Source organism: Trichoplax adhaerens, genomic scaffold (genome assembly GCF_000150275.1).
Source record: "Trichoplax adhaerens TRIADscaffold_5 genomic scaffold, whole genome shotgun sequence".
NCBI lineage: Eukaryota > Metazoa > Placozoa > Uniplacotomia > Trichoplacea > Trichoplacidae > Trichoplax > Trichoplax adhaerens.
Window position 1 is genome coordinate 720,426 of NW_002060947.1, and position 25,921 is coordinate 746,346.

The window sequence follows — 25,921 nt, forward strand, 5'->3', positions numbered from 1 at the left end:
GACTAAATTGGCATCGATTTATAGTATTTGCTGGTGGATAATTAGTCGTTTCGATAGTATAGTTGGTTATAGAGGTATAGCCCGTAAAAGTCGGAGCTTGCCAGGTGATCTTAAAGCCAGACGAAGTAATGTTAAAAACTTGAACATTTACGACGGATGAAGGAGGTTCTAAATAAAGATCAATTGCAATATCATAGCTTCTTTCAAGTTTCTTAACTTACATTAGATAACATTAAGATAAATGCAAATATTTAATTGAACCTATTCTTTTGCTTATAAATCTTCATTTGGACAATTAATATTGCCCATATATCGATTACTGTATGCTGAACTTACAAGATGCAACATTTTTTATAGAAAATTGGAAAAATATCTTTCCGTAAATAATATAATAGCGTACCTAGAAGTATTATAATAATACTTTGAGAAGTCGGTGGAGTAAATTGATTTTTGACTCTGCAAACATATGATCCAGCGTCACCCGATTTAGTTGAATTTATAGATAATATACTCATAACGGAATTATTTAATGTTTGATGACGCGAAAATGTAGTCATTTTTTGCAGGGTGCCAGAGCTATCCTTAAACCACTCTACTGTTGGAGTTGGAATACTTGATCCAGTACATTTTAATGTTACCGAGTTACCAATAGGAATAGCAACGCTCTTTGATATATCTTCGATAATGGGCAAAGCTAACAAGTTATCCATACAAAATTTTTTGTCTTTAATTAGGAAATCTGTATATGCATCGTTCTAAAATATACTCTTAACACATTATCTTAACACGGTTCTTTTCAGTGCAAATATTACAACTTACTGTAGATGTAAAGTGCGGCTGATGAACTTGTAGAATTTCCCGCAAGGTTACCAGCTGAGCACTGATAGATACCTTTATCTTTCAGGGCAACGGCATTAAAGGTAAGGATATCAGAGTTTCTTCTTGATGACATCATGTGCCCATTTTTCATCCAATTGATAGCCGGTAGGGGATATCCAGATGCGATGCAAGATAAAGTTACATAGCTACCTTGGCTAACATTTTGACTTTTTGGAGAAACAAGAATCTTTGGTCTTGCTAAAAATCGTAGAAATTATGTTAATATGTGTCTATTCTTATGATAATTTAGTGAACAAGTTTATACTCTAACACTGTAAATATGGAAAAGTGCGACCTATGTAAAGTATTGCTATAATGATTGCATCTAGTTGTATGCAGGGTTCTTGCATATAATTCTTCATAGCAGGTTGATAGACAAAATTCATAAAATATGAAAGGTAATTTCCAGGATCACGACGATGCTTCTACTGAAATTATCTTAAAAAATTTTACTCTCTAAGATAATTTTCATCCTTACAACTCTAGTAGATCTGTTGTCTAACACTTTATAGTGTAAAATTTTATAGAAATTCTTAATGACCATATGATTTCGTTATACGCGCAAGTTTCCATATAAGCTTATGAAAATATGATTTAATGTAAAATCGTAGAATACATTTATAGAGGTCAAGCATTCCGTGTTAACCGTTTTTACATTATTAATTCTTAAATAGGACTGATAATGATTGTAAATATGCTAGGGTATTTGAATGATTGATCATATTAGGCATGTGAATATACGTACTAGTAAATAATATTACTGTATGATTGACGTAAAAATTATGACCCATATTTAAGGTAAAATCTGTTGTAAAGAAAAATTGCTTTATGAATTTCTTGCCTAGATTTTAAAATTGATCAGAGAAGAAGAGATAAATGCTAGTAATTTCTAAACTTACTGTAAATGACAATAGAGGCATTTTGACTCCTTAATGATCCCAATAGATTGCTAAGCCTGCATTGGTATAGGCCTCCATCAGATTTTTGGCTGTTCTGAATGACAAGACTGCTGGTCGTATATCCGTACGATATTGTGCTACTAATGCTGTAATTGCTAATTATTATTCCATTTTTTAACCAAATTATGGAAGGGTTAGGGTTTCCAGAACCATTACATTGTATTATTATAGTAGATCCTTCAATTACGGCAATACTTTGCGGAGTTTCGACGATAGTTGGAGGAGCTTTACGATAAAGTAACCCAATTAGTATATAGATATTTTACTGTACGCTGAGATCATTTATTATCTATTCATATGCAAAGTAAAATAGCCTAAAGTAAATATTAAGTTAATAAAATCTTTATCTTTATCGATCACTTACCGTAAACTGTTAGAATATTAGTTATGCTAGTATTTCCGGCGAGATTTGACGATATGCAAACATATTTGCCAGCGTTACTCCGAGTTACGTTATTCAAATTTAATATCGATAAACCTGGAGTAGATCCATCGTACTTAGATTCAGGAACAATCTTGTCACCTTTTAGCCAGATAAAAGTGGGTAAAGGATTGCCTGTAGCCTGACAATTGAAGGTCAAGGAAGCTCCTTGAGATAGTGTAATGTTTTGTGGTGTTGAAACTATAATCGGATAGGCTGTATAGAATTAAATTGCTACATTAGAAGTAGAATTAGCTTTCTAGTTTAAATCGTTGAATTATTCAAATCTTAGAAAGTTACTAATCGATAGATAATGATTATTATTCTAAACTTACTGTATATTGTAATGTTGGCCGCTTTGCTTAATACCGTCGTAATGATATTCGTAAAGTTGCATTGATAGATACCCTGATCATTCCTAGTCGCAGCACTGATGGTTAATATACTGCTGCTAAGTAACTTGCTGTTCATTGCTGTGATACTATAGTTCTGGCTAAGCGGATTACCATTTTTTAACCAGATTATAGTCGATATAGGTTTGCTAGTAGCATTACAATTTAATTTGATAGGATTCCCTTCAATGATAGCTATATATTTGGGCTGTTGAGTAACTATCGTTTCGGCTTTAAGTATATATATATATAATATCAGAAATAGTGATTTATTCAATAGCTCACATTAAGATGTATCAGTGATGTATTACAGTTACCAATGTTTACTATTATACCAAAAATATGATCTGATAATGAGTTTGAGGTTAGATGGGTACAGTAGGATTATTGAGTCGTAAAATTGCATGTTAATTTCAATATCTATATTTTCCTAAAACTTTGTTATTAGTTTTACTTACCAAGTACTGTTATTTTAATGGTCTTTGTAGTGTTTCCAGCGAGATTACTGCTCACGCATGTATAGTTTCCTTCATCATTTAATGTTAAGTTAATTAGCCTAAGCACCGACTGATCCACGCTATGTGAATAAAACTGGGATTCCGCAATATTAGCTCCATCCTTAAGCCAACTGAATTTTGGTTGAGGATTGCCTGTTGCTTGACACAGCATTTCAGTTGAGGTTCCTCGCATTGCAGTGATGCTTTTTGAAGTATTAACAATAACTGGTGAACCTATTATAGTTTTAAAACAAAAAATTGGCAGAAATGAGAAGCAGCACTTATTTTATGAAATTTAAATAAAGCTGTAGATATCATCATTTTCTTACTGAAATCGTGAAATATCTTAATTTCACAGTAAAGTAGCTTATAATATTTACTGCATCCAAATATCTAGTATCACTTACTATATATAGTTATATTTGCCATGCTACTTATAGCGGATCCGATGGTATTGGTGCAGTTGCATTGATATGAGCCGTAATCTTTGGCAGTGCTATTGTAAATTGTCAGTCTGCTTCTTATATACCCATTGGATATAAAACTTGCGATATTGTGGTTAACACTTAGCGAAAATCCATTTTTTAGCCAACTAATAGTGGCTATTGGCTTGCTTGTCGCGTTACAATGCAATATGATTGACATCCCTTCTATTACTCCTGTACTGAGTGGCTGAACAACAATAACCGGAAAAACTAGTAGTAAAATCATGAAAAGAATTAGATAATTCTGAAGAAGATATTATTTCTACGAGACATTATAGAGCATGAATCAAACTCATGCACAATAGAAAATGGGAATGAGTTTCTGTTCTTTATTTGATTTCCTCGTCATTTAATAGCTAAATATGATCCAATGATCTGCTATCATATTTAAATTATAATTACCTAATACGATGATCTTTACTGGGCTACTTGTTACATTTCCGGCTACGCTTGTACTTAAACAGGTATAATTTCCTTCGTCGTTCATGGTAACAGAACTGATCGTCAGTAAAGACAAGTTCGGTGATGGAGATGATGTTACAGAATTATTAATTTTTTGACCGTTCTTGAACCAAAAAAAATTTGGTGGGGGATAATTGATGGATCTACAACTCAATGTCAAAACTTTTCCAGTTACTGCAAATCTGGTACCAGAACTAATGATTGCAATGGGTTTTTCTAAGCAGAAGGAAATAACATATAGCACAATGTTATTATCGTAATATTCTGTACTCTAAAGTTTGCCAAATTCTGTCAGATTTGATACCATAATATTCATTCAATAATCACAATTACGATAGAATTGCAGTTACGCTACATGATCTATTGAATCATACAAATTTTAACGTCGATCTGTAGGTTATTGAGTGATATAGGATGACTTACCATAAATTTTAAGCGTTGCATTTCTACTTAGTGATGATCCTATCGGATTTGTAAATTTGCACTGATATGCACCATTGTCTGCTAGCTGGACACCATAAATAATTAATAGACTGCTAGCTATCAGGTTATCGACACTGCTTACTATGGTATAGTTGTGATTATTTCCAACAAAATTATTGTTTTTAAACCATGTAACATTAGATATAGGATCGCTTATTCCACTACAATATAATGTAATATTTTGTCCCTCAATAGCCGCTATATCGGTAGGGTTATTGTTGATTGCCGTCTTATCTAAATAGAAAAGGTGGCCAAAAGTTAGAAATAAAATTTTATGATAAGAGATCTCAGAAGATTGGAACTTTATTAAGTACTCAACTTAAAACGAAAATTAATGCTATTCTAAAAGGTGAACATTATTAAACAGTCCTTGTAACGCTTAAATTAGATTTTCATGAAATTATTATCTTCATGATTGGATGTAAGATTTAAAATTAATCCTATCCTGTGAAGGCTTAGAACTGTATCAATTCATAAGCTGATAGTAAGTTGACTTAAAAAACTGTGAAAAGATTTATTACTTACAATGTATGATCACGACTGCATCATTACTAGTTGTATTGCCCACAAAATTTGTTGCAATACAGGAGTAATTGCCGGTAATTTCTTTAGTTACGCTGCTCAACATTAAAATCGACGTATTAATAGATGAAGAGAACATTTTTGAGTCTAAAATTTGCTTATTTTTTTGCCACACGAAGGCTGGTGCAGGGTTAGACGTAGCTTGACAGGTCAGATTAATTGAGGAACCTTCCGTTATCATCAGGCTTTTCGGTGATCTCGTAATTACAGGTTTTGCTATTAGAAAAAATGCAGAGGTGAAAGAAATTTTGTCACACATGTAATTATTAAAATTCTAAGTAAGAAGAAGATAACCATGCTATAAGCTTTGAAAAATCTGGTATATAATTTATAAAATTTGCATAACTTGCTGTCTAAGCTGTAATCTAGACTGAAGTAATGAAAGTAGTAATTCTTTAACTGATAGCAACAGATTACAACTTGGCTACTATGGTTATAAAAACACTATAATCATATATTTGAATTAATAGGCTACAGAAGCAATGTCTTTGCTACTTAGTTATCGATACAATAATTTCAAATCAGCTATTTTGAGCAGCATAATAGTAATTGTTGTGCAGATACTCCTAAGTGATTAACAGTGCGGATATAATATGTGCATTGGCTGTTTATTAAAGTCCAAATTTACTTACTGTATAGCGTTACGATTGCATTACTACTCTGTGTACTTCCTATACTGTTGGAAAAATTACACTGGTATAGGCCAGTATCATTAAGATTTGCATTTTGGATGGTGATATTGCTGGAAATAGAGAATGCAGTATAGGAGCTACTAAAGTCGCCTTTCTCGACTGGTTGTCCAGATTTCAACCAAGAGACTTGAGGTAATGGGTTTCCAGTTCCACTGCAAAGTAACGTGATCGAATGTCCTTCAGTTGCTCCAGTATTACTAGGATTTAGTTTAATAACTGGAGAATCTATCAGTTTAATAGAGAAACGACATTTAAAATAATTAATCGATTAGCTTTCCACTGGCATAAATTATGCTTCTGCTCAACTTTGATATTTACGTGATATCAGCCTCTATGAAAGCAAGTTTTTTAAGCATAATGTCGCTGCTAAATGCGACTTAAGTTACTATGAAGGTGGTAATCAGATAAACACATTAAATCATAAGCAAAGTTTTATATATCTAGAGCTGCGGTTGGAATTTATACTTACAGTATACAGTAATGAAAGCTGCCATACTTGAAGCATTTCCAAATGAGTTCGAAGAAAAGCAAACATAATTTCCAACGTCTGTAATCTTGATAAGAGGTATTTGAAGCTGCGATAAGCCTGAAGTTGAAGACGAGTAAAGACTACTATCAACTAAGTAACCGTCTTTAATCCATTGGATAGTTGGTAGCGGCTTGCCGCTAGCTTGGCAGGAAAGCATTAAGGTATTCCCCTGGATTACAGTGGTATTCACAGGTGAAATAATAATTGCAGGTTTTGCTACGAGAAAATATAATGAAGTATATAGGAATTGAATTTCTTGTAAAGCAAATTCAAATTGTAACTGAAGATGTTTGAATAGAAGCTGAATAACAGCAATAACATAGGCTTACTGTAGATAATCAAAATACCAACAAGACTACTCGTATTTCCAGCAATATTTTCGCTGTAGCATGTATAATTTCCGGCATCTTGAGGCGTTAAATTAGTTAAATATAGATTGGAGCCACCTGATATCGATGATTGGTGTATAGCATTAATCAGATTTCCATCTTTGAACCATTTAATCGATGGAATAGGATATCCGTTGGCTTGACAACTAATATTAATAGCTATTCCTTGTATCGCGGTATAACTTGTGAGTGGAGTTATGACTGTCGGTTTAACTATGCATTATAACATTGAAAATGGATATGTTTGAATGATTAAGATGATACATTAAATTTACAAAAGAGATATTATGAAATAACTACAGATGATAGAGATTGACTGAAAGATAGTATCGTATCAAGCAAGTATTTGAAATACTTGGTACTTACGATAGATGGTAATAGTAGCAGCAAGCGATACTTTTGTTCCGGCACTATTGCTAAAACTGCACCAATATCTACCCATATCATAACTTTTGATATTTTGGATAGTCAGTTCACTGCTTCGGTAGCTACCAACAACAGCATTGATTACTGTGTAATTGTTTACAACTTGTCCATTCTTTATCCAGGCAATAGTTGGTATCGGATTTCCAGTTCCATTACAGAGTAATTTTATTGATTGGCCAATCAGTGCTGCCATATTACTTGGATTCGTGATGATTATAGGTAAGCCTGTACCCAAAATTGAAAGGCAATTTAGGGTCCGATAAGCTTTTAATGTAAAATGTTATCACAGAAACCGTTCAAGGTTTTAATATGAGAGATTCTATTATAGTCACAGTTAGTCTAGTTAATCATTCGTGATATCCTGCGCGTATGCGCTCGTATGCTACGCATACCAGCAAAGTTGCAAGTAAGTCCAGAAATCTCTGGGCTCATCTAGGTTTATTTCCGAATTAAAATTTATACCTTGGATAAACTTAATAATTGTTATATTTATCCTAACTTACTTAACACAGTTAGAGTAGCTATACTGCTTGTTGCATTTCCAATACCATTAGAACAGAAGCAAACATAATTGCCGGCGTCTCCGATAACTACATTGTTTAGCTGTAATTTAATTTCACTGGATGAGAGAATGAGATATCTAGTGCTGTTAATTGTAACTTGATTTTTGAGCCAAATGCAAGTAGGAGTAGGCAGACCTTCTCCTTTACAATGAAAATTGGTAGAACTCCCTTGATTTACTTGAACATTTTGAGGATTGATAACAATACGTGGTATTTCTAATGTAGAAATTAGATAGGAAATTCATAATATTAGTTAAATGTACGGCGCTATCAACAGACATTTAGTGACAATTTAACATGCTAGATAGTCATTTATAAAATTTAATAATAACCAAATACGTCGACATAAGCAGATTCAGTTTCATTCAGTCCTGCAGGATTGGAAAATCTACAACGATACCATCCTATGTCTTTTTCAGCTACTTTGGGAAGTGTTAGTTGACTTTCGCCATTGGAATTTGTTGTGGTGTAATTGCTGATATGAGTGGAGCCTTTGAGCCATATAACGTTAATTTGCTGATAGTTACTGCTTGCTCGACATCTTAGTATCACAGTTTGACCCTCAGATACATTTTTTGAACTTGGATGCTGGTTGATGTACAAATAATCTAGAAAAATAATTAAATTGATAATACATACCCTTCAGTCTTAACGGTTATACGATTACAAGAACTAAAGGAAGTATCTTGTTTGCTACGAAAGTAACGACTATTTCTTTATAACGATTATTCAGTTAATTAGAATACTGACCATCCAATTCAAGGGATAGCTTAATTCCAGCTAGGAATCCAAAGGACAACCCTATTGGACCATAACCATATTGGATTAAGGAAAATTGGACGCTAGAACTGTTGTGATTGAGCACATGTCTACCTCCATGGATGAAGACATGTGCCACCGCATATGTGCCGTTGCTAGTTTGAACTGTAACCCAACGAACATGTTGAAGGGCGCTACCATCTAATCTTAATCCATTTTTTTGGCTATCCAAAATTGCGATATTAACAAAGCGGTCAATAATCTCATCGCCATCAGTGTCTACGCTGTAAAATACATAACTCGACTGATATTGACTAATTGATGGTACAAGAATCATCATTGGATCTGAAATAGAATGATCGGCATTTTGCCCTTTACTGTATTGAGCTACTGCACAAGGCTTGCTGCATGTTAAATACGTTCCTGTATCGCTAGCTAGATGAAATTCAAGAAATGAACCCTGAGAAATAATATGAATTTGTCCATTTAAATGCATTCGAATGCTTGTATTATCGTAAGCAGCAACAACACGAAATATATCACCAGCTGTTCTATCAGCGAAAGTTGTCAATACATAATTCTTGCCAAGAGAATTTGTTGGTAATAGCTGCTCTACAAGATATTCGCAATCAATTATTCTCACAGGTACTAATGCACATCGATTGCCAGATTGAACGGCGACTTTCTTATTTGAGTTGATGATTGTTCCGGTTATGTCTTGATTATATCCGAAGTAGAAACTTTGCGATTTCTGTAAATTGACGATCAGATGATTACTTCGAGAATAAATGGTACCTAGATAGTTAACGTTTCGCGGGAAAATAATGCTGAGTTGGGTTTGATCTTGAGATGCAGTAACCAAAAATTGAGACCTTTGGTACGGTGTATACGTTGCAATAACATATTGTTTGCCAAAAGCTGTTGTCGGTAAAGCAAGATATCCATCAGCTGATAATGGGTGTACATGATATCCTTCAACAATGATATCTTGATCCGATGTCACAAGAACAGTTTTGCTACTTACTCCATTTACACTATTTTCGAGTGATATTGGTAGCGGAATTTCTCGGTAGCTTTGTGCACTAATACTAAAAAGGCTAATGGATTTATCATAATTATTAGTAATAGTCACTTGCGCAGCTTGATTTAAAGTTGTAATAACGACAAAAGGAAAATGTGAACCATGTTGGTTTGTCGTAGCAGCCTGCATGTATCCAAGATAAAATTTCTTACCGAAATTAGTTACCGATGTCTTTAATGCTATAGTAAAATAAATTTAAATTGTATCAATTAACAAAATAAAACTCTTCGTATGATATTGTAATAGTAATGTTGATATGATTTACTGATGTTCGCTCTAAGAGCACTAGTTCAGCCAGAGAATATATTAGTAGCAGTGATGCGAGATAATTTTGCAATTAAGAAAGGTTAACACTAAAGAACTAGAATAAAAGTCCGATAAAGGACTACTAGATATATCTAATAATCCATGATCCAGCTAATAAATGCTCTACAACAGTTGATATGCTCTAACGGAGATAGCAAATAATACTATTTAGTAATGTCGTCTTAAAACTATTTGAATTAATGACAGCGATGTCGCACTGCTGATTTAGGTACCGCAAGAACTTTTCAGCCTACAGTATATTAGAGACTTCTCAATTGAAGATTTGCGAATTAATACATCATAGTCATTTAATATAGTCCCTTCTGTGGTGACAAGAATGACGAAAAATTCAGTCATTTGCTACTTTTCTATACATCGCAGCATATACTTATGTTAGATTATGATAGATCGTTGTCAAGCATTATTTCCCTTTTCTGTCTATTCTAAGAAATCGTTTGCTTGAAACGCTACTTTACTGCAGACAAAAATTTATCCGTATTAGGTAAGCTCAACGGATTAAATACTAGAAGGAGAGTATATTCTCAAGATTGTATCAAATTTGGAAGCACAGTGCATATAATGGTGTTTAATTTAATCTTACCTTCTGATGACAGAGGCCAAAGTAGCAGATAATAAATAGTGATGATTAAAATAATTGTTCGAAATTTGATTTTCATTTTCATTAAATTCAAGAAATGACGTTTGCTATTTCCTTCGGTAACAGTTCGTTAAACTAATTCGAAGTCTTCGATGAAGGAGTCTAAGTCTGAATTTAGTACATTTACTAGATTTAAGACCAATCTGATGAATAATGGATAGCAAAGTGTGGTACTGATTAGAACTAAAACCGTATTTATATCTTGTGGCTAATGATGCTAATATAAACAGATTTAATAATAGTCATCGATATGTTGTTCTATCACACTTTTTGATGCAATCAGAAATGTAAATCTTTAAGCCCAGAAGTAAAACTGATAAAAATAAACTTTAATTTATAGGTTAGTTTTTTTGCTACGACTGTATTTATCCTAAAGAAAGCAATGATAATAATCTCCTGTAACTAATTATTTGTAAGTGACGTCAAAAATTATAACAGCGGTCCATTGTTGCTGCAATATATTCATAATTGTAATCATTAACTATTGTTGAAGAAGCAAAGGAGAACTTTTATCCTGCCCGTTTTATTCATACACTGATAATCAATAAATCGAGAGACAATGACGTCGGAGAAATAATTAGTAAACTATGGCTGATCTTTACCGTAAAGGAAGTGGTTAAATAATTTAAACTTCAGAAAATTTATCTTGATACCGTTACGAACTGTACTACTTATTTTTGAGTAGCAGGAAATCATTGAGCACGATCATAAATTTTTATAATAAATAAGTAAGTTATTTTTAGTTCAAGTTAAGACTATACGCCTACTTCGTCAATGGCGACTATTAGATGTTCGACTTCTCAAGGATGATATATGTACAACTGTAGTAGGTGGACTTATACAGCAAAGTTAACTTCTGTGAAATGTAAATAAATAAATACAATATGACTATTTATTTAAATCATAAAGTATACTGAAGTGTATGTTTGATACTTCATCACTTATTATAGAGAATTAAAATGATCATTTCATATTATAATGGAGTATTTTCTATAGACTAATACAGTAAATAGCCAAGTGTTAAAAGGAATTTTTAACACTAAAATGCGTTACAACCTGTCATAATGTACGATGATGCTGAAAAGATTGAATGCAAGATTTTTTAACACTTCGTACAATTTGCATATCTATAATGAACTTTAACTTTTCAATTTTTCAGTTGTAGACTAGTAGTTGCTGACGTTGTCGATTTGGTCGGCTTTGACAATTTTTAAAAAATAAGTGCATAAATAATGATATAAGGCAAATACTTTATATCCAAGCAATCTCAAAGCATGCAAATTCTAGATTGTTGGTGAAAGTTGGTAAACAAGGATGAAAAAGTCTTAGTGTTATTAACCCCTCCAAATCTGACAAATGTATAGTTCGATAATATTATAAGGTTATTATGAAATATGAAATTGTCTTTAGGAACATGGTGATAGTTTTCAACGTACTATAAATCGAGAATAAAAGTTGAATTATTACTTATCACAAATTATTTGTGAACGATTTATTAAGATACTACAGTAGCAGTGTGTAGACTTCAACTAACTTAAAAGTATCTTACTGAGGGAGGACTAACTTTCCTACACAGTAAAGCATCTACCGTACCTAATCATCTTGAGGTAGTAATACTTTTATGTATAATGACCAACTCCATCTGAGGTCGGATTAATGTCTAGTGCACTAGTAAAATAGGAACTGAGTGACGATTATTCGTTCGCCTTTTATACCTTCTACGGATATTCATGGGTCATACGAGTAAGAGACTCCTTTTACATTTTGTACATGTTAGTGTAGCGAATTTTCTTCAGGCAATCAATATTACTCAGTATGGACTTGATTCGTAAATAACATTATAATTATAATCAGAGATAAATATTTAACGAGCCAACTAATGCATGTAAACTTAGCACTAAAATAAACAGCTAACCAAAGTTAGTTTATTAACACATCCGAGATTATTAACAGAGGAACGTAGTTCAGTAACACTAGTGCAAACTCCCGTCGCTTTGCTGACGGTTTACGATAATGTGCTCATTTAACAGATAGTATTACCATTTGATAGACCTATCAGAGGTTCAGTAACTTTTTACCGTGTACTCTATAGGTGCAATAAAGATAAATAATCTGATAGTAAGCGTGTCCAAAATTTACACTAATTTAAGAGTTTGAGGTCATTTCAGGAAAATGATATTGATGTTCGAATCCATTGCAAAAGACTGCTATTGCTTTTTACTATATCTTTTTGTAGAGAATTGACGTTAAGTCACGTTAATGCTAATACTTAATTGTACGGATGTCTAATAAATTTGTTTGCACATGATAATCATAGAGCCAAACGTATTAATATGAGCTATTAAACTTTCGTACTGTTACTCAGTGAGTTGAAGGCACTGTAATGATGTTCATTCCGGATTTTAGCGTGCATTTTCAACTTATCCGATATTATGCCGTATGAAATTGCTTTCAATTAGTTAGGATGATTTTTTACTTTTACTTTGTGGCATAATCTGCTTCATAGCAATTTCGTTTAGTTGCTGGTAAAAAATTGCAGAAAAGGGTCAAAAAATCTTTTAAAGGACTGCCGCTGTGTTTCATTTAGATTTGGCAAAATGATTCGTTATAATAAGTTTCAAATACTTATTATATCGAAGTATTAAATGATTTGATGATGTATAGAATATAAAGTCTAAGCAAAAGCTGACTTAATACATGAAAAGTTTCGTGTTTTACATTTTGCCTCATATTCATCAAGAAAAGGTGCAAATAATAGTCTAAACTGCTTTAAACGTACTGTTAATTTCTTAATATAAGATGTAATACATTGATTAGGATAGCTTACGCAAGTAATATATTTAGGCTATTGTCATTATTGACACATTATCTACAGGAGTGCTGAGTGAAATTAAGTTATACATCATCAAAGTGTGATGATTTCCTGAAATTGATCGATGCTAGTATAAGCTACAGGTGTGAATTTTATATACTATGAAACAGATAAAACTTTTTGCTGCTAGTTACACCAATTTCCCACTTTATCGATTTATATTAGAACGTAGAGTTCGTCGTCTTACTGATTTTAGGCTAAAGCAATTTTATTAGATTCATACTGCTTAAATATGAAATAAGTATACCAATAGTAGATAAGATGCTCGAGCTTTTAGGCATTCAGTAATCCTTATAGTAACAATTTAAGTACTTTATACTGATTGCTCCTAATGCACAGAAAATTTTGAAGCATACGTGCCATATGAAGGGCCATCAGGGTAAGCGCCATTATAGTGACAATTTGACGACTTGTCATGGATTTGCACTGGTGTATAAGCTTTTACCCTATTGGGGGTAGTTACTATATTGACAGTTTGACAACTTGCAACGATTAAGCGCAATATACAGAATATTATAGCGCAATGTAATGTAACTAGTATTGCGATTGTAGACTGTTAGCCATGTTTAGTATAATATACGGTAGATATTTATCCTAAGAGATATTTGGTAGCTATAACTACAGACTGTAGTGGTGTAGACTCTATGCTAGAGTACAGATGACTATATACAGTAAGGTGTGGAGTTACTAATAAGGCTATAGGTAAAAATAGAACTGTAAACCATATATTAAGATATGGTTAATTCATTGTACTTTGGCTGGTGTGAATAACGTCTACGTAAATACTGTAGTCGTATCCATATTGGATTAATGATGGTCCGCAGTAGAATAGTCTTACTAAGAATAATTTAACTATGTGTAAAATAAGGTAAAAGTTTACCATGCGGATTGTAGCTGCGAATGCTACGAAAAGTATAAAAGCATGCAACTTTAGATTATTCTGTTAGTTCGTTGTAGAAGTCTTTAGTAGTAGTATTCGGCTAGAGTAGAGTTGTGAGTAGTTAATCTTTGTATAAGATTCAATAAAGCCCTTATTTTTCTAAAATTTGGAATCTCGTGATTGGGTATATATCACACGCAAACATACCATATACTGTATACAGTAATTATACCGTTTGTCTACCTAGCATCAGTACCATTGCTGCTACAGTAATTACAATTATAGCGATAATTTGACGACCTGCACCGATCTTACTTAAAGTATGTGATTGCATAAGTGTATAGTTGTAAAAGGTTTTTACAGTACTGTCACAACCAAGATTGCAACACAAAAATTACCGGGATTCTTTCCTCTAGAGTAGTCTCAACTATCTAAGCAACTAGCTCTAAGCACTCTTTAATCTAACAAACTTAGATTCGAGTCTTAGACGATAGAATACTCGTGCTAAGAATTAAAACTTTATTCTAAAAGCTATTTATTAAAATAACCGACTGAACTTATAACTTACAATCTACTACTAACAACTGATAACCATCTCTTATCAACTAACTATCAACTCCCTCCGTTAAGAACTTTGAGACCTTTATATAACCTCACAAACTTCGTTGGTGCAAAACAATAATAAATTTATAGCCAACTCTACGTGCGGAATATAGCAAGAATCACGACACATTTTCTATGACACTTAATAGTAGTTAATTAATGGCTAGGTGTTAACATTTGATTCATTCTTCAACAAAATTATGTCATTGATGACGCAATAATTAATTAATTTTCACCAGTACATACTGCAATAATTCTGTTGCGATGCTTATATGAAGATTCTGAGATCATAATATACTGCTCTAATTATGGTAGTGCTGTGAACATTGTATTTTAATGCTTAAATAGATGCATAAATTATGAATAGATCGCGTTATGATAAATGCTGTGTCTGATTTTGCGACTAACTTGGTAAGATATGATTATAACGTTAAAAATCATTTTGTATCTATTAGTATATAAACTGTGAACTTTATTATAAAAATCCGATCATCTGATCGCAGCTAGATAATCCTTGGTAGTTGTAAGTCGAATTTAATCTTACGTAATTCAGTAAAGTTTACTAGAAACTGTAGTTCTTACTGTAATTTTGAGTAGACACTTTATCATAACAATATTACTCCTTGTGGTTATAACCCTGATTAACAAAGAGATCTTACGTTATGGCACAAATGGTTTTATTAATAAGCATACTATGGATAGTAAACTATATCCTTAAACTTGTTTATGACCCCAGAAATGACCATTAGTAAGAAAATGTTTTTTAATATATCATAAAAAATATCGATAAACTTTGGAATTTACGGAATATAGCATTAAAGATACAGCTAAATTCATTTTCTAACATTGGCCATAGTATCGCCATCATAAATATTTGCTTTTATGAGATCATTAGAATATTCATAAAATTTTAAAGACAGTTAATACTTAAGCCTCTAACGGAATATTTATCACACGTTGAACACAATAACTACGGTAGATATTGCTAAATCTATCATCAAATTAGAATACAATATTACACTGTCTTACAGTGGTCTAGTTCAACTATCATTAGCTAGAATTTGAATCATCTTAATACTATCTACACATAATAACAATCAACATCAAATATGTAAGGTTATTAATAAACTACCACAAGTATTATCAGCGTTAAGGCATTACTTATCTTACCTAGTACTACAAATATGCTGCTTAAAAATTAGACAGTTCCTAACATATATAAACGGGAACACTTGAGTTATGTTGTGTAGCGAAAAGTTGTAATGTGTCTGTGCTAATAAAAATTCTATCTTCACGGTACTTTGCTGTATGTGTTTAACGTTTAGTAAAAGAGCGTTTAAGTAAGTAGTTATTTAGCGAAAAGTTGTAATGTGTCTGTGCTAATAAAAATTAAAATATAAATATTATAGAAATTACACTGTGAGCCTATTGTCAGGTTTTTCTTTCGGATGTCTACCTATAATACGACCCTAAATCTAGAATCTCGTATCACAAGGAGGAATAATAACACAACACTAGTCTCTTTTAGACATAACTGAATCCAAATTTAATCGAAAAAAGGCAGTGAATTCATGGAAAATCTCCATAAACATCAATTACCAGTTCATAGAAAATATTATAAAACTATGCAGTTATTAATTAAAAATATGTAAAACGTCATAGACAAATTAATATAGATACATTCCTAGATAATTTTTCTTATGGAATATATGTTAAGACAACTACGCAAAAGTTGTTCCATAGCACACACATTGTCCAAAGATAAAATCTAGCTTTAAAAATATTATCGATACTTTAAATACTGTTGTATTATTGCCAAAATATATTAATTCCATCTGCCTATCAGCTAGTAATTAATCATAATCCGCAAATATTTCCTTCTTATTTCCTCTTTAACGAGTTGTTATTAAACCAATTTTGTATGCAACTTTATAAGATAAAATTTATTTCTTTTCATATCTTCCGATATTAAATGGCACTTTTATTATGATCTATTATACAATTAAATTACCCATTGGATATTGAATATTACCGTTATTGAATAAATCTCCGCTTTTCTGAAATCGTAGCACTGAGGTGCAATTCTAATACAATTATTCTTAATTTGAAGCATAAATAATAGATTTTGTGAATGATGTATAAATTCTAAGTAAGGAATTAATAATAATTATATTATCATGTATATTCAGCCAAGAAATAACTAAAAATTTTCATTTAATTATTCTAATGTAGAGGGTAGCAATCGATGTCATTGAAAGAATATGCTACTGATGGCAACGCATACGGCAATCAAGTGTAATTTTGTGGCATAACGAATTTATAAGGTTTCATCAATCAATAACTGCAGTACTTGATAATTGTTTATCCTAAGTTAATTTTTTAAACATCAGATCAGCTGAAAATAAAGTATACTTTCAATAATCAATACAGATTATTAACTACGATTTAATTTACATTACTAATTAGCTTATGATACGTATAGTGGAAAAATAAAATAAGTAGATAAATAAACTGTATGATAAGTAAAATACTATACAGTAGCCAGTTTAAATCTTTAACTTTATTTTATCTTTCGATTCCTAACAAATTCTTAAAGTTATCGGCAAAAAGAATAGTATCCAGTAAAGAATAAAGTAGATTTTATTATTAATAAGTCGTGTTAGGGTGAAACTTTCAAGGATAAATATTGCTTTGAAGTGTTTATTCCTGTAGGCTACGTATGAATAAACGTAAACTTGACGCCAAATATAACGTATTTTGGCAGCCTCGTTATCATCTTCTGTTGTTTACAGCGACGAATAAAGAAGAAATTAACACTGAAAGGCAGTTTTTAAGCGATGACCAGTACATTTTATAACTTTTCATTCCCGATATGTGTTTAATGAAAACAATTTTTATCATATTGCAAAGTATGCTACACTACTCGTGCTACTTACATATCGAAGATCACGACAAAAAAAACAGATTTGTATTACTTTATCTGATAATATCTATTTCTAGTTGATTGGTATCATTATTGTTTTAAAGAGGAGTTAATTTATTTATGAAGAAAGAATAGATTGTTAAGACCTATGAAAAACTTTATGGGGAAGTACTAATTATCAAGATTCAACATGAGAGACTATTATTGCTTTTGCAAAAAATCTATTGTAAAGGTAATTCAAAGATTTTCATTGCATTAAAAGTTGAATCAAAACTAGTGATAGAGCCGATTTAAGTAGCATAAAAGCTTCCCTTAGAGAGTTAAGATAATTATCAGAAGAAATATATAAAACCGTTTCCGTTAGTTTTCATAACGAAAGTTTCGATTACGAAGGTTATAAGCAATAATTTTTAAAAAAAGTCTTCATTGTTATTTGATCACAGTATAGATTTCAAATTCAAAAAGTTTAATAATTTTCTTTAAAAATCATGTATTAGCTATTTTCCTTCGGTGAGATTCTTAAATGGTTTAATTCCACAGCTTCTTAACTTTAAAAAAACAAATAAATCACTAATGAAGATGGTTTTCTAGTGAAATAATCATTATTGCATCTTTTATTAGATTATGTTAAAAGTAATAAATGCGTTAAATTAATTAAAACCTTACCACGATATTACTTATCTTAATTTTTATTATTTTACCTTTCTTTATATTCAATTCATAATTCATATAGCACTAGCATAGATATTGTAAAAACTGACAAATTATATCAAAAATAATAAGCTCTATTAAATTAATAGATTTTTATACTAGAATATGAGACAAAAGCCCTTAATTACTAGTGGTAGATCATTTAACCTTTTCACTTTGAGATTACTACCAATGGGAACTTGCTCCATTCTAGTGCATAAAGCTATTACCAAGTACATTATTTACTTAAACAAAGCCCAACGTATGTGTCGACTATTTTTATGCCATACAGAATTATAATACAGAATATTAAGAGAGCGCTGAAAGCAAGGAAAAAATCTGAGAAGATCACTTTCGGTTAAATCTGTGCATAATTATATCGTGGGTTTCGAGTTGGAATGAGCGTTTGAACTTAAAGCCATATTTGTAACTGTAAATATTGGGAACTTAGCCTTGATTTTATAAGTACATTGTCATTTAATGTTTAATTCCTACTCAGTTTATTCTTGATATTTGTTGATCCGTGCGTAAAGTATATTTCTTTCCTTTTATTTATTTAGTATAGTGATAGGCTAAAGTTCTTGGTCAAATCAAGATGGAAAATATCAGATTTTCTAATAATACAACAAATATCAATTGGGCTGCAAATATTCAACAGCCAAATCTTCAAATGTCTACCATTATAACTATTGCCACGCTATTGATTGCAGTACCTTCAATTGCACTTAATTCTTTATTGATCTTATTTATGATAGCCCAAAGAACATCTCTATCCATATGCCATGTATTTATCCTTAATTTATCAATTTCGGATATTATTTATGTGATATCAAAGTAAGTATGATTTGGTTTGACTGACAATATATAGCTTAATTTGAAAACGTATAAACAAGATCACGCGTTTCGATTACGGTAATTCTGCACCCTTATCTTCATGTACGTCTAAATTTAAAATAAAATAAATGTTAAAATCTGATGAGTTCATAAAGGATTTTTTATGGAAATTTTTCTAAGTTAGCGATCCCTCATCTTATTCGTTACCTTTTATTTCTCATTTCTTCCGATTCGGTTGAATTTTAACTTCTTCCTTCATATCGATACCTGATCTATATCTCTTTTCTATCTTAGTTCAATTTGCCATACTTAGTCTTACGTACATATTATTTCTAATATTTATAAATAAATCTTTCACTAATGGTCTGAATAATGCAATCGACTCTTTCCAGTTTTCCAGAAGTATTGTTATTTTCATCTACATTTTGAATATATTAAAAACTTCTCTTTTTGTATTACTTTGTAGTTTAGCTTTCATTATTCCTGTTTCATGGCCTTCTTCAAACGCTCTCGTATTTTTACATGAATCGTTCAGCTGCAGACTACGCTTCATAAGCATCAGGATATTTGATATAGCTAATTTTCTGATTTTGTCATTAACAATCATGTCGTGCTATTTCTCTATGCAAAAAACAAACTTTTTCAACAAAGTTTTCACAACAAAAAGGGCATTTATCTTGGTTACTATAGCTTACGTATGTGGACTGATACTTATGATACCTCCACTGTCTGGTAATTTAGGGAATCTTAGTTATCTAAGCAATCTTGGCATATGTATCGTTGCAATTAATAGCTATACTTCGTTAAGTGGCGCTTTGTACCACATCACACTTATTACTGGCATTGAAACGATCATTTTGATTATAATTATTATATGTTATTGTCGACTGGGATCAACTATTCGAAAACAGTTATTTCAAACTGCACCTGAAATAGCCAACACAAACAAGGCTGGTGATCGTCAAGTTAGAATTGTCAACAACGATCTATTTCATGTTGAGAGAGATTTTGCCTTAATAAAGACATTATTCCTAATGCTTTGGCTAGACCTGTGTGTTCAGTTACCTTGCATTATTTATTCTATTTTCACCCTTGCTGGTAATACAAAATGGAATTTAACCGTTATATTAATATTCATGATCGTAAGCTACGCGAATACTATAGTTAATCCTATTCTGATTATCCGAAATTATGGTTTGCGAAGTACAAGAAAAGTAAATCGGAAACGCCATCGAGCGAATCGAGGCCCAGAAACTGCAGCCAACAGAGCTGTTCTTAGGCAACATGGCTTATTATAAGTGTGGCTAAAGAATTTTTATTCATTTCTTAGTGACTATAGTCAAACTAGAAAGTTATCTATAAAGAAAAGGTAATTACATGCGCTATAGTGATAGAGAAGGAATAAAGAATTTATGTCATTCCAATCAAAAATTACCCCAAAATTAAAATTGCACTATAAATCATGACAAAAAATAGTTATAACAACTTTTATGCTATTAAATTAATCTACAAACTCGGTAATTCTCGTAAATAATTTTTTTAATGATATAATCAATTTCATTACCATTATTATCAGTAATAGGTACTAATAGTACTGTTATATAAATTTAATGTAAATAGGTGTTTTCTCAATTCAAACAAGTACCTCATTTTATCATATTTTAAGTAATTAAAAAGAATATTTTGCTAAGATCTGTAACTAGCACATGAACTAAATGTAAACTTACATGACTTAATCTACCCCTACACATTAAATTTGTATGATTTTAAATTATTTTACTGCCATTTAATTCTATTTTACGCTACCTGAAAATGCTAGGGTAGTTAAATTTCTAATACATGTCACAATGCTACGAGTCAAAAAGTATGGCTATTTTGATCGAAAACAATTTATAGTTACTGTTAATTCCTATTTCTGATATCTGTCTCATCATTTTGCGGATTTCTTTTCCCTGGGAGAAAATGTAGGTTGCTGTCATGGGATTCGTCAATGTTTGCCCATTATTATTAGCCAAACAACCTTGTAATTTTAGTATCATGTACTGCTAATTTTATAATAAAAACGCCAATTGTAACTTGTATAATCTTGGGATATTAATTAGCAATTCGCTCGTAGTATTTTCATAAAATTTATTTTTATTGAATCAGTACGGATTCTGTCATAGTGTTACCGAATACGTATTTGCTGTACGCAAAGAAGGTTCCATAACTATTATATCGCAGTAATCAGAAAAATAAAGATTCTTTATAAGTAATAATACAGATTGCTACTGATATTTTGTCTTTAATAAGTTGTATTCGAAAATAACGGCCAGATATGCACTAACTATTTCTCAACTAATAATCATGCTGCACTTAAACAAATTACCGTCTGACGTTAGTATTACTTTAGAGAAATATGGTGTATCTTACTAAATTCGTTGAAATAATATTTCAAATGATATTTGACATGTAGAATAAATGATTTATGTAATTAATCAGTAAGATTCTAAAGCATAGGAAATTTAAACCTGGTACCCATGTTTATGAAAAGATCAACTATTAATATTAAATCAGTATTACAACAACAACGACTGTAATCACTGTATTTATGAGTAATTATGCAAATACATTGTATAGCATACTACAGAAAATTTGCACATTTTTAATTCAAGTATCTCCGCTTTTAACACGGATATTGTTAGGGAATTAATTTATCTTCTGTTCTGCACTTTGTAATTTGCAACATTAATAGATTTTTGGCTGCTATTTGTAATTGAGAAAAGTACACATTTGATAGTAATCATTAGTTACCAATGTTTGCAAGAATTAGTAATCCATGGAATAGTGCTTTTATTTTACCTTTACGTTGGCTTCTAGCAAAATTTCTTGTTTTCTAAGTTATTCTGATTAAGAATGACTAAATTTCTTTTCATGCAGCGGTTGGTGTTAAAATCAAAATAGTCCACAACAGATAGGAGATAATTATCAAAATTTTTATTTTAACTGCTCGATACCAAATCTTATTAGATAAAGTATTACACGGAATTATCCCTATAGAGTTTCAGTCAAATTGCCAGTTATTAAAGCAAACCGTTCTGATCTTTAAATAAATAAAAGCTTTTGATGATATTTATTCATAAACGCTTAAAATCGGATGCTAGTATCAAATTTTAATTAATTATTAAGCCAAAGTATCAATTTCTCGGTATGAATTTAATTTAGTAAACTTAATCGGTTGCTAAATGTTCGCTAACATTGACAGCGCAATAAATCGAGCTTATTCCTAAAATATGATAAAATATGGCAACATAAGGAAGAATTTGGACTGTTATAATAGTTATTACGCGAAACTATAGCTACCGGGAAGAAATGGCTATGCCAATATCCTTTAAATCGCAAGGTTATATCCGGCAGCGGAAACTACACTTAGAGATTATTATATGATTATGAAAAGATATGAACAGAACAGTAGTTTTCAACGTGAAGGATAAGAGACAATTCTGAAATCTAACAAACGAGTAAAATTTACTAAATAACGCATTATACTGTATGCCACAGAACTGACTATTCCAATATTATGCATTAAAGCCATATCTTTACACGCAATCCGATAAAAATAAAATGTGATGTTTCAACTTGCTAGGATCCAGAAATTGACTTTACATCAAGCCTAAATCATTGGCAGACTTGTGCCTTATTGTATTCTATTTTGCTTTCCAGATCTGCCTTTAATTTCCAATATACACGTCAATAATATAGCTTATTACAGTATATGGAATCCTTGATGTAACTAAATAATTGAGTGATTCGTACGATAAAAATTCTTTGTATTTTCGTTTTCTAAATGTCGAAGTACTTGTTACGAGTTCGTTTACTAATTGTGTAATAGAGTTCAACACGAATAAGTAGACACATAGCAACACCTTTAAATGCAACTATTGAAGCACCACAGTATTGATACCAAGCAAATCAATATAGCTACGGTAAATACCTAAAATATAGTAAAATTTATAAGAATCAGAGATTGAAGTCTAAGAATGATAGATCTGTCTTAGGGCAATCTCCAGCGAGACATTTTAATTCCTAAGTAAGAAAGTTACATCACAAATGAGTGATGTTAAAGCTTGAGACGGTCATAAGTATTGTAGATTATTAATTTTGAACGACTTCGACTGGAACACCAAATCCTATAAAAATACATAACAAAGCATGCTATCCGTGATATGAAATTTGAGACGTCATTTGCCGGCAATAGCCTAAGTTTATTGAAATACCCGATGTTTTAATGAGGTGTTGGAAAATAGACGCTGAAACCTACGTAATTTTGCTTAGAAGAACTAGTCCCATGCTTCTCGTTCGCTTCTGAACCGAATTACATTAATGATGCTACGATTTCGAATCATTTCATTCTGAGACTCTGACTAGTATATGAAATTAAATTCTATTTTGAATAGAATTATTAATCAAACAGAATATTATAACTCCGATATATTTCTAAAATCAAAATTAAATTTCTATTATTTGGAAATATTGCTATCTTAAAGGTAGCAGCCATTCAATGCTTACAGATTACTGGGAGTGTATGATACCAAATAGGTCGTATATCTTATATACCTATGAATATCCCGAATTTACGTAACTGTAACCTTTAAATAATAACTCAAAGCAAAAAATCTGCTAAATAGAGTCAAAAGATGATATAATCAGGGCAGATAATCGAAATCATAAACATCGAATCAGTGAGTTAATCTCTGCTCGGATTGGATTTTTTAGATTGTAATGTTAATTCACGCCTGGAATCTTAACCCTGCATGGGCTCATGTTATGAACTGCTCACGTACCTAATATTGTAAAACATCGTCTATATTTTTATTTTTCTGTCACAAATTAAATAACCCCTTCTTTTATTCTCTAGGTTGATTTGGTATAGATAAATCAGACGACAGTAAAGAAATAGTAGGCGAAGAATAAATAAAGCTATTTGACGTTCACATTCTGCCTTGATTAGTTTTAGGTTAGGTGTGAATAATATAAATTGCTTACAAATGTAGATATCCAGTCGTAAGCATACTACGTAAGCTTAATTCATAATAATAAGTAATTAACATGAATTAAAATAAATTGCGTTATCACAGACTTTGAGCATATTAAGATTTACTATAACTAGTCAAGTCATTATTATCCAACATAGAATCTAGATTAGAAACAAAATTTATACATAATAAACGAATTAGTTTCCTTATCAGTTACTCAGTTTGCCTGTAATAAATAATAAATTTAATATTCCTTAATACTTCCTTTAGTATATGTAGCTTCAGGATATGAATTACGCCTGCTTAGAACTTGCTAAAATGTTATTAATTAGTAAACCGCTAAATAAGATGTAGGTTTAATCATTTTTGATCGCATTTCCCGTAGTATATTGTTCTACAGTGTCAATTGATAATTAGTCAAACACAAAACTGCATAAGAGACGAGAATTTCATACAACAAATGAAGGATGATTTATCTGCCGTATATTTATAAATAATTCGCAGCAGGTTTTTTTACTTACGAAAGATTACGTACGTAAATATCATCAATCTATTATTGGAAAAATATTTAAAAATAGCCCATATTCTGGGACTGTCTTGTTCTTTTCCATTACATAATATATTTATTTTCCGTCAAACGGGCTAATAGAAATATATGCTAGACAGAATTAGGTCATTTTACAAGTATTATTAAATCTGATGTCTAACCAACATGCACTGAAATTAAATAAATATGAAAACGATGAACTTGATTTGTACGACGCAGCATTTACTCTAACGCTTTCATGCTGCCCGAGTTTTACTAGAGATAAATCATATCAGAATATTATCAACCTGTCCAATATTAAAAGAAAAATTGGATAGTTCTCTGAAGCTTATAGATTTTATTCTGTAAGGTACGTCAATTTATTTCAATGCCTATCCCTGTGCTATTATCTTGTGCTTTATTTAATTTATAAATCAGGTATAATTGTTTTAAACATTACTACTGTTTTCTTTGAAACTAGTTCTGTTGAAGCGCAATCTAAATATATCATGATAGGCAGAAATTTTGCGACTAAATCAAATTTCACATTTATTCTCCAATTAAGTAAATTCCGTAAAATTTATTTACAAAATTCACTATTCGTTAATAGATTGTTGCTGAATATTAAAAAAATAGTTAGTCATTATCTGCAAAAACACTGCCAGTGCTTCGGCAATCCTGAAGAATGTAGTAAAATTTAATCCCAAATGAGCTACAATTATGTCTTTTAATTTATTAAATATCCATTTTCCAGCATCTCCTCTTTATTTTCTGTTCCCATTATAATAACAGATCAATTCTGTCCTCACTAACAACCGCTGATATCGAATTTTCTCAATAGCTATAGTAAACTTTGTTGTAAACAGTATATGTTTGGTAAATTTAAGGCTTATAGGCCCTATACAATGTGGATAATAGTTAGCATTTTGTTTATGAATAATCCTGATAATCAAGAATTTAATTCATAAATTCGCTTTTAAAAAATCTAATGTTTCTGTAAGTGCTTCCTTGTTAA

At 31.3% G+C, this 25,921-nt stretch overlaps 3 protein-coding genes across 3 annotated transcripts; 1 reads left to right on the forward strand and 2 right to left on the reverse strand.

Annotated features, from left to right (window-relative positions):
• Nucleotides 1–1,815: 1,815 nt before the first annotated feature.
• On the reverse strand, nt 1,816–6,942 carry TRIADDRAFT_12078 (uncharacterized protein; the record flags this gene model as incomplete). The annotated part of the gene is made up of 5 exons (XM_002112705.1): nt 1,816–2,063; nt 3,110–3,382; nt 4,519–4,812; nt 5,104–5,376; nt 6,711–6,942. Coding segments are annotated over 5 exons (1,320 nt in total), but the record flags the coding sequence as incomplete, so codon positions are not given.
• A 743-nt stretch (nt 6,943–7,685) lies between these two features.
• On the reverse strand, nt 7,686–10,582 carry TRIADDRAFT_56180 (uncharacterized protein; the record flags this gene model as incomplete). The annotated part of the gene is made up of 4 exons (XM_002112706.1): nt 7,686–7,975; nt 8,092–8,367; nt 8,510–9,778; nt 10,507–10,582. 4 exons carry the CDS (start codon nt 10,580–10,582, stop codon nt 7,686–7,688), a joined length of 1,911 nt encoding a protein of 636 aa, XP_002112742.1.
• A 9,388-nt stretch (nt 10,583–19,970) lies between these two features.
• Nucleotides 19,971–20,663, forward strand: TRIADDRAFT_56181 (uncharacterized protein; the record flags this gene model as incomplete). Its single annotated transcript, XM_002112260.1, has 1 exon — nt 19,971–20,663. The coding sequence occupies one exon, from the start codon at nt 19,971–19,973 to the stop codon at nt 20,661–20,663; it is 693 nt and encodes a 230-aa protein (XP_002112296.1).
• Between the last annotated feature and the right edge of the window lie 5,258 nt (nt 20,664–25,921).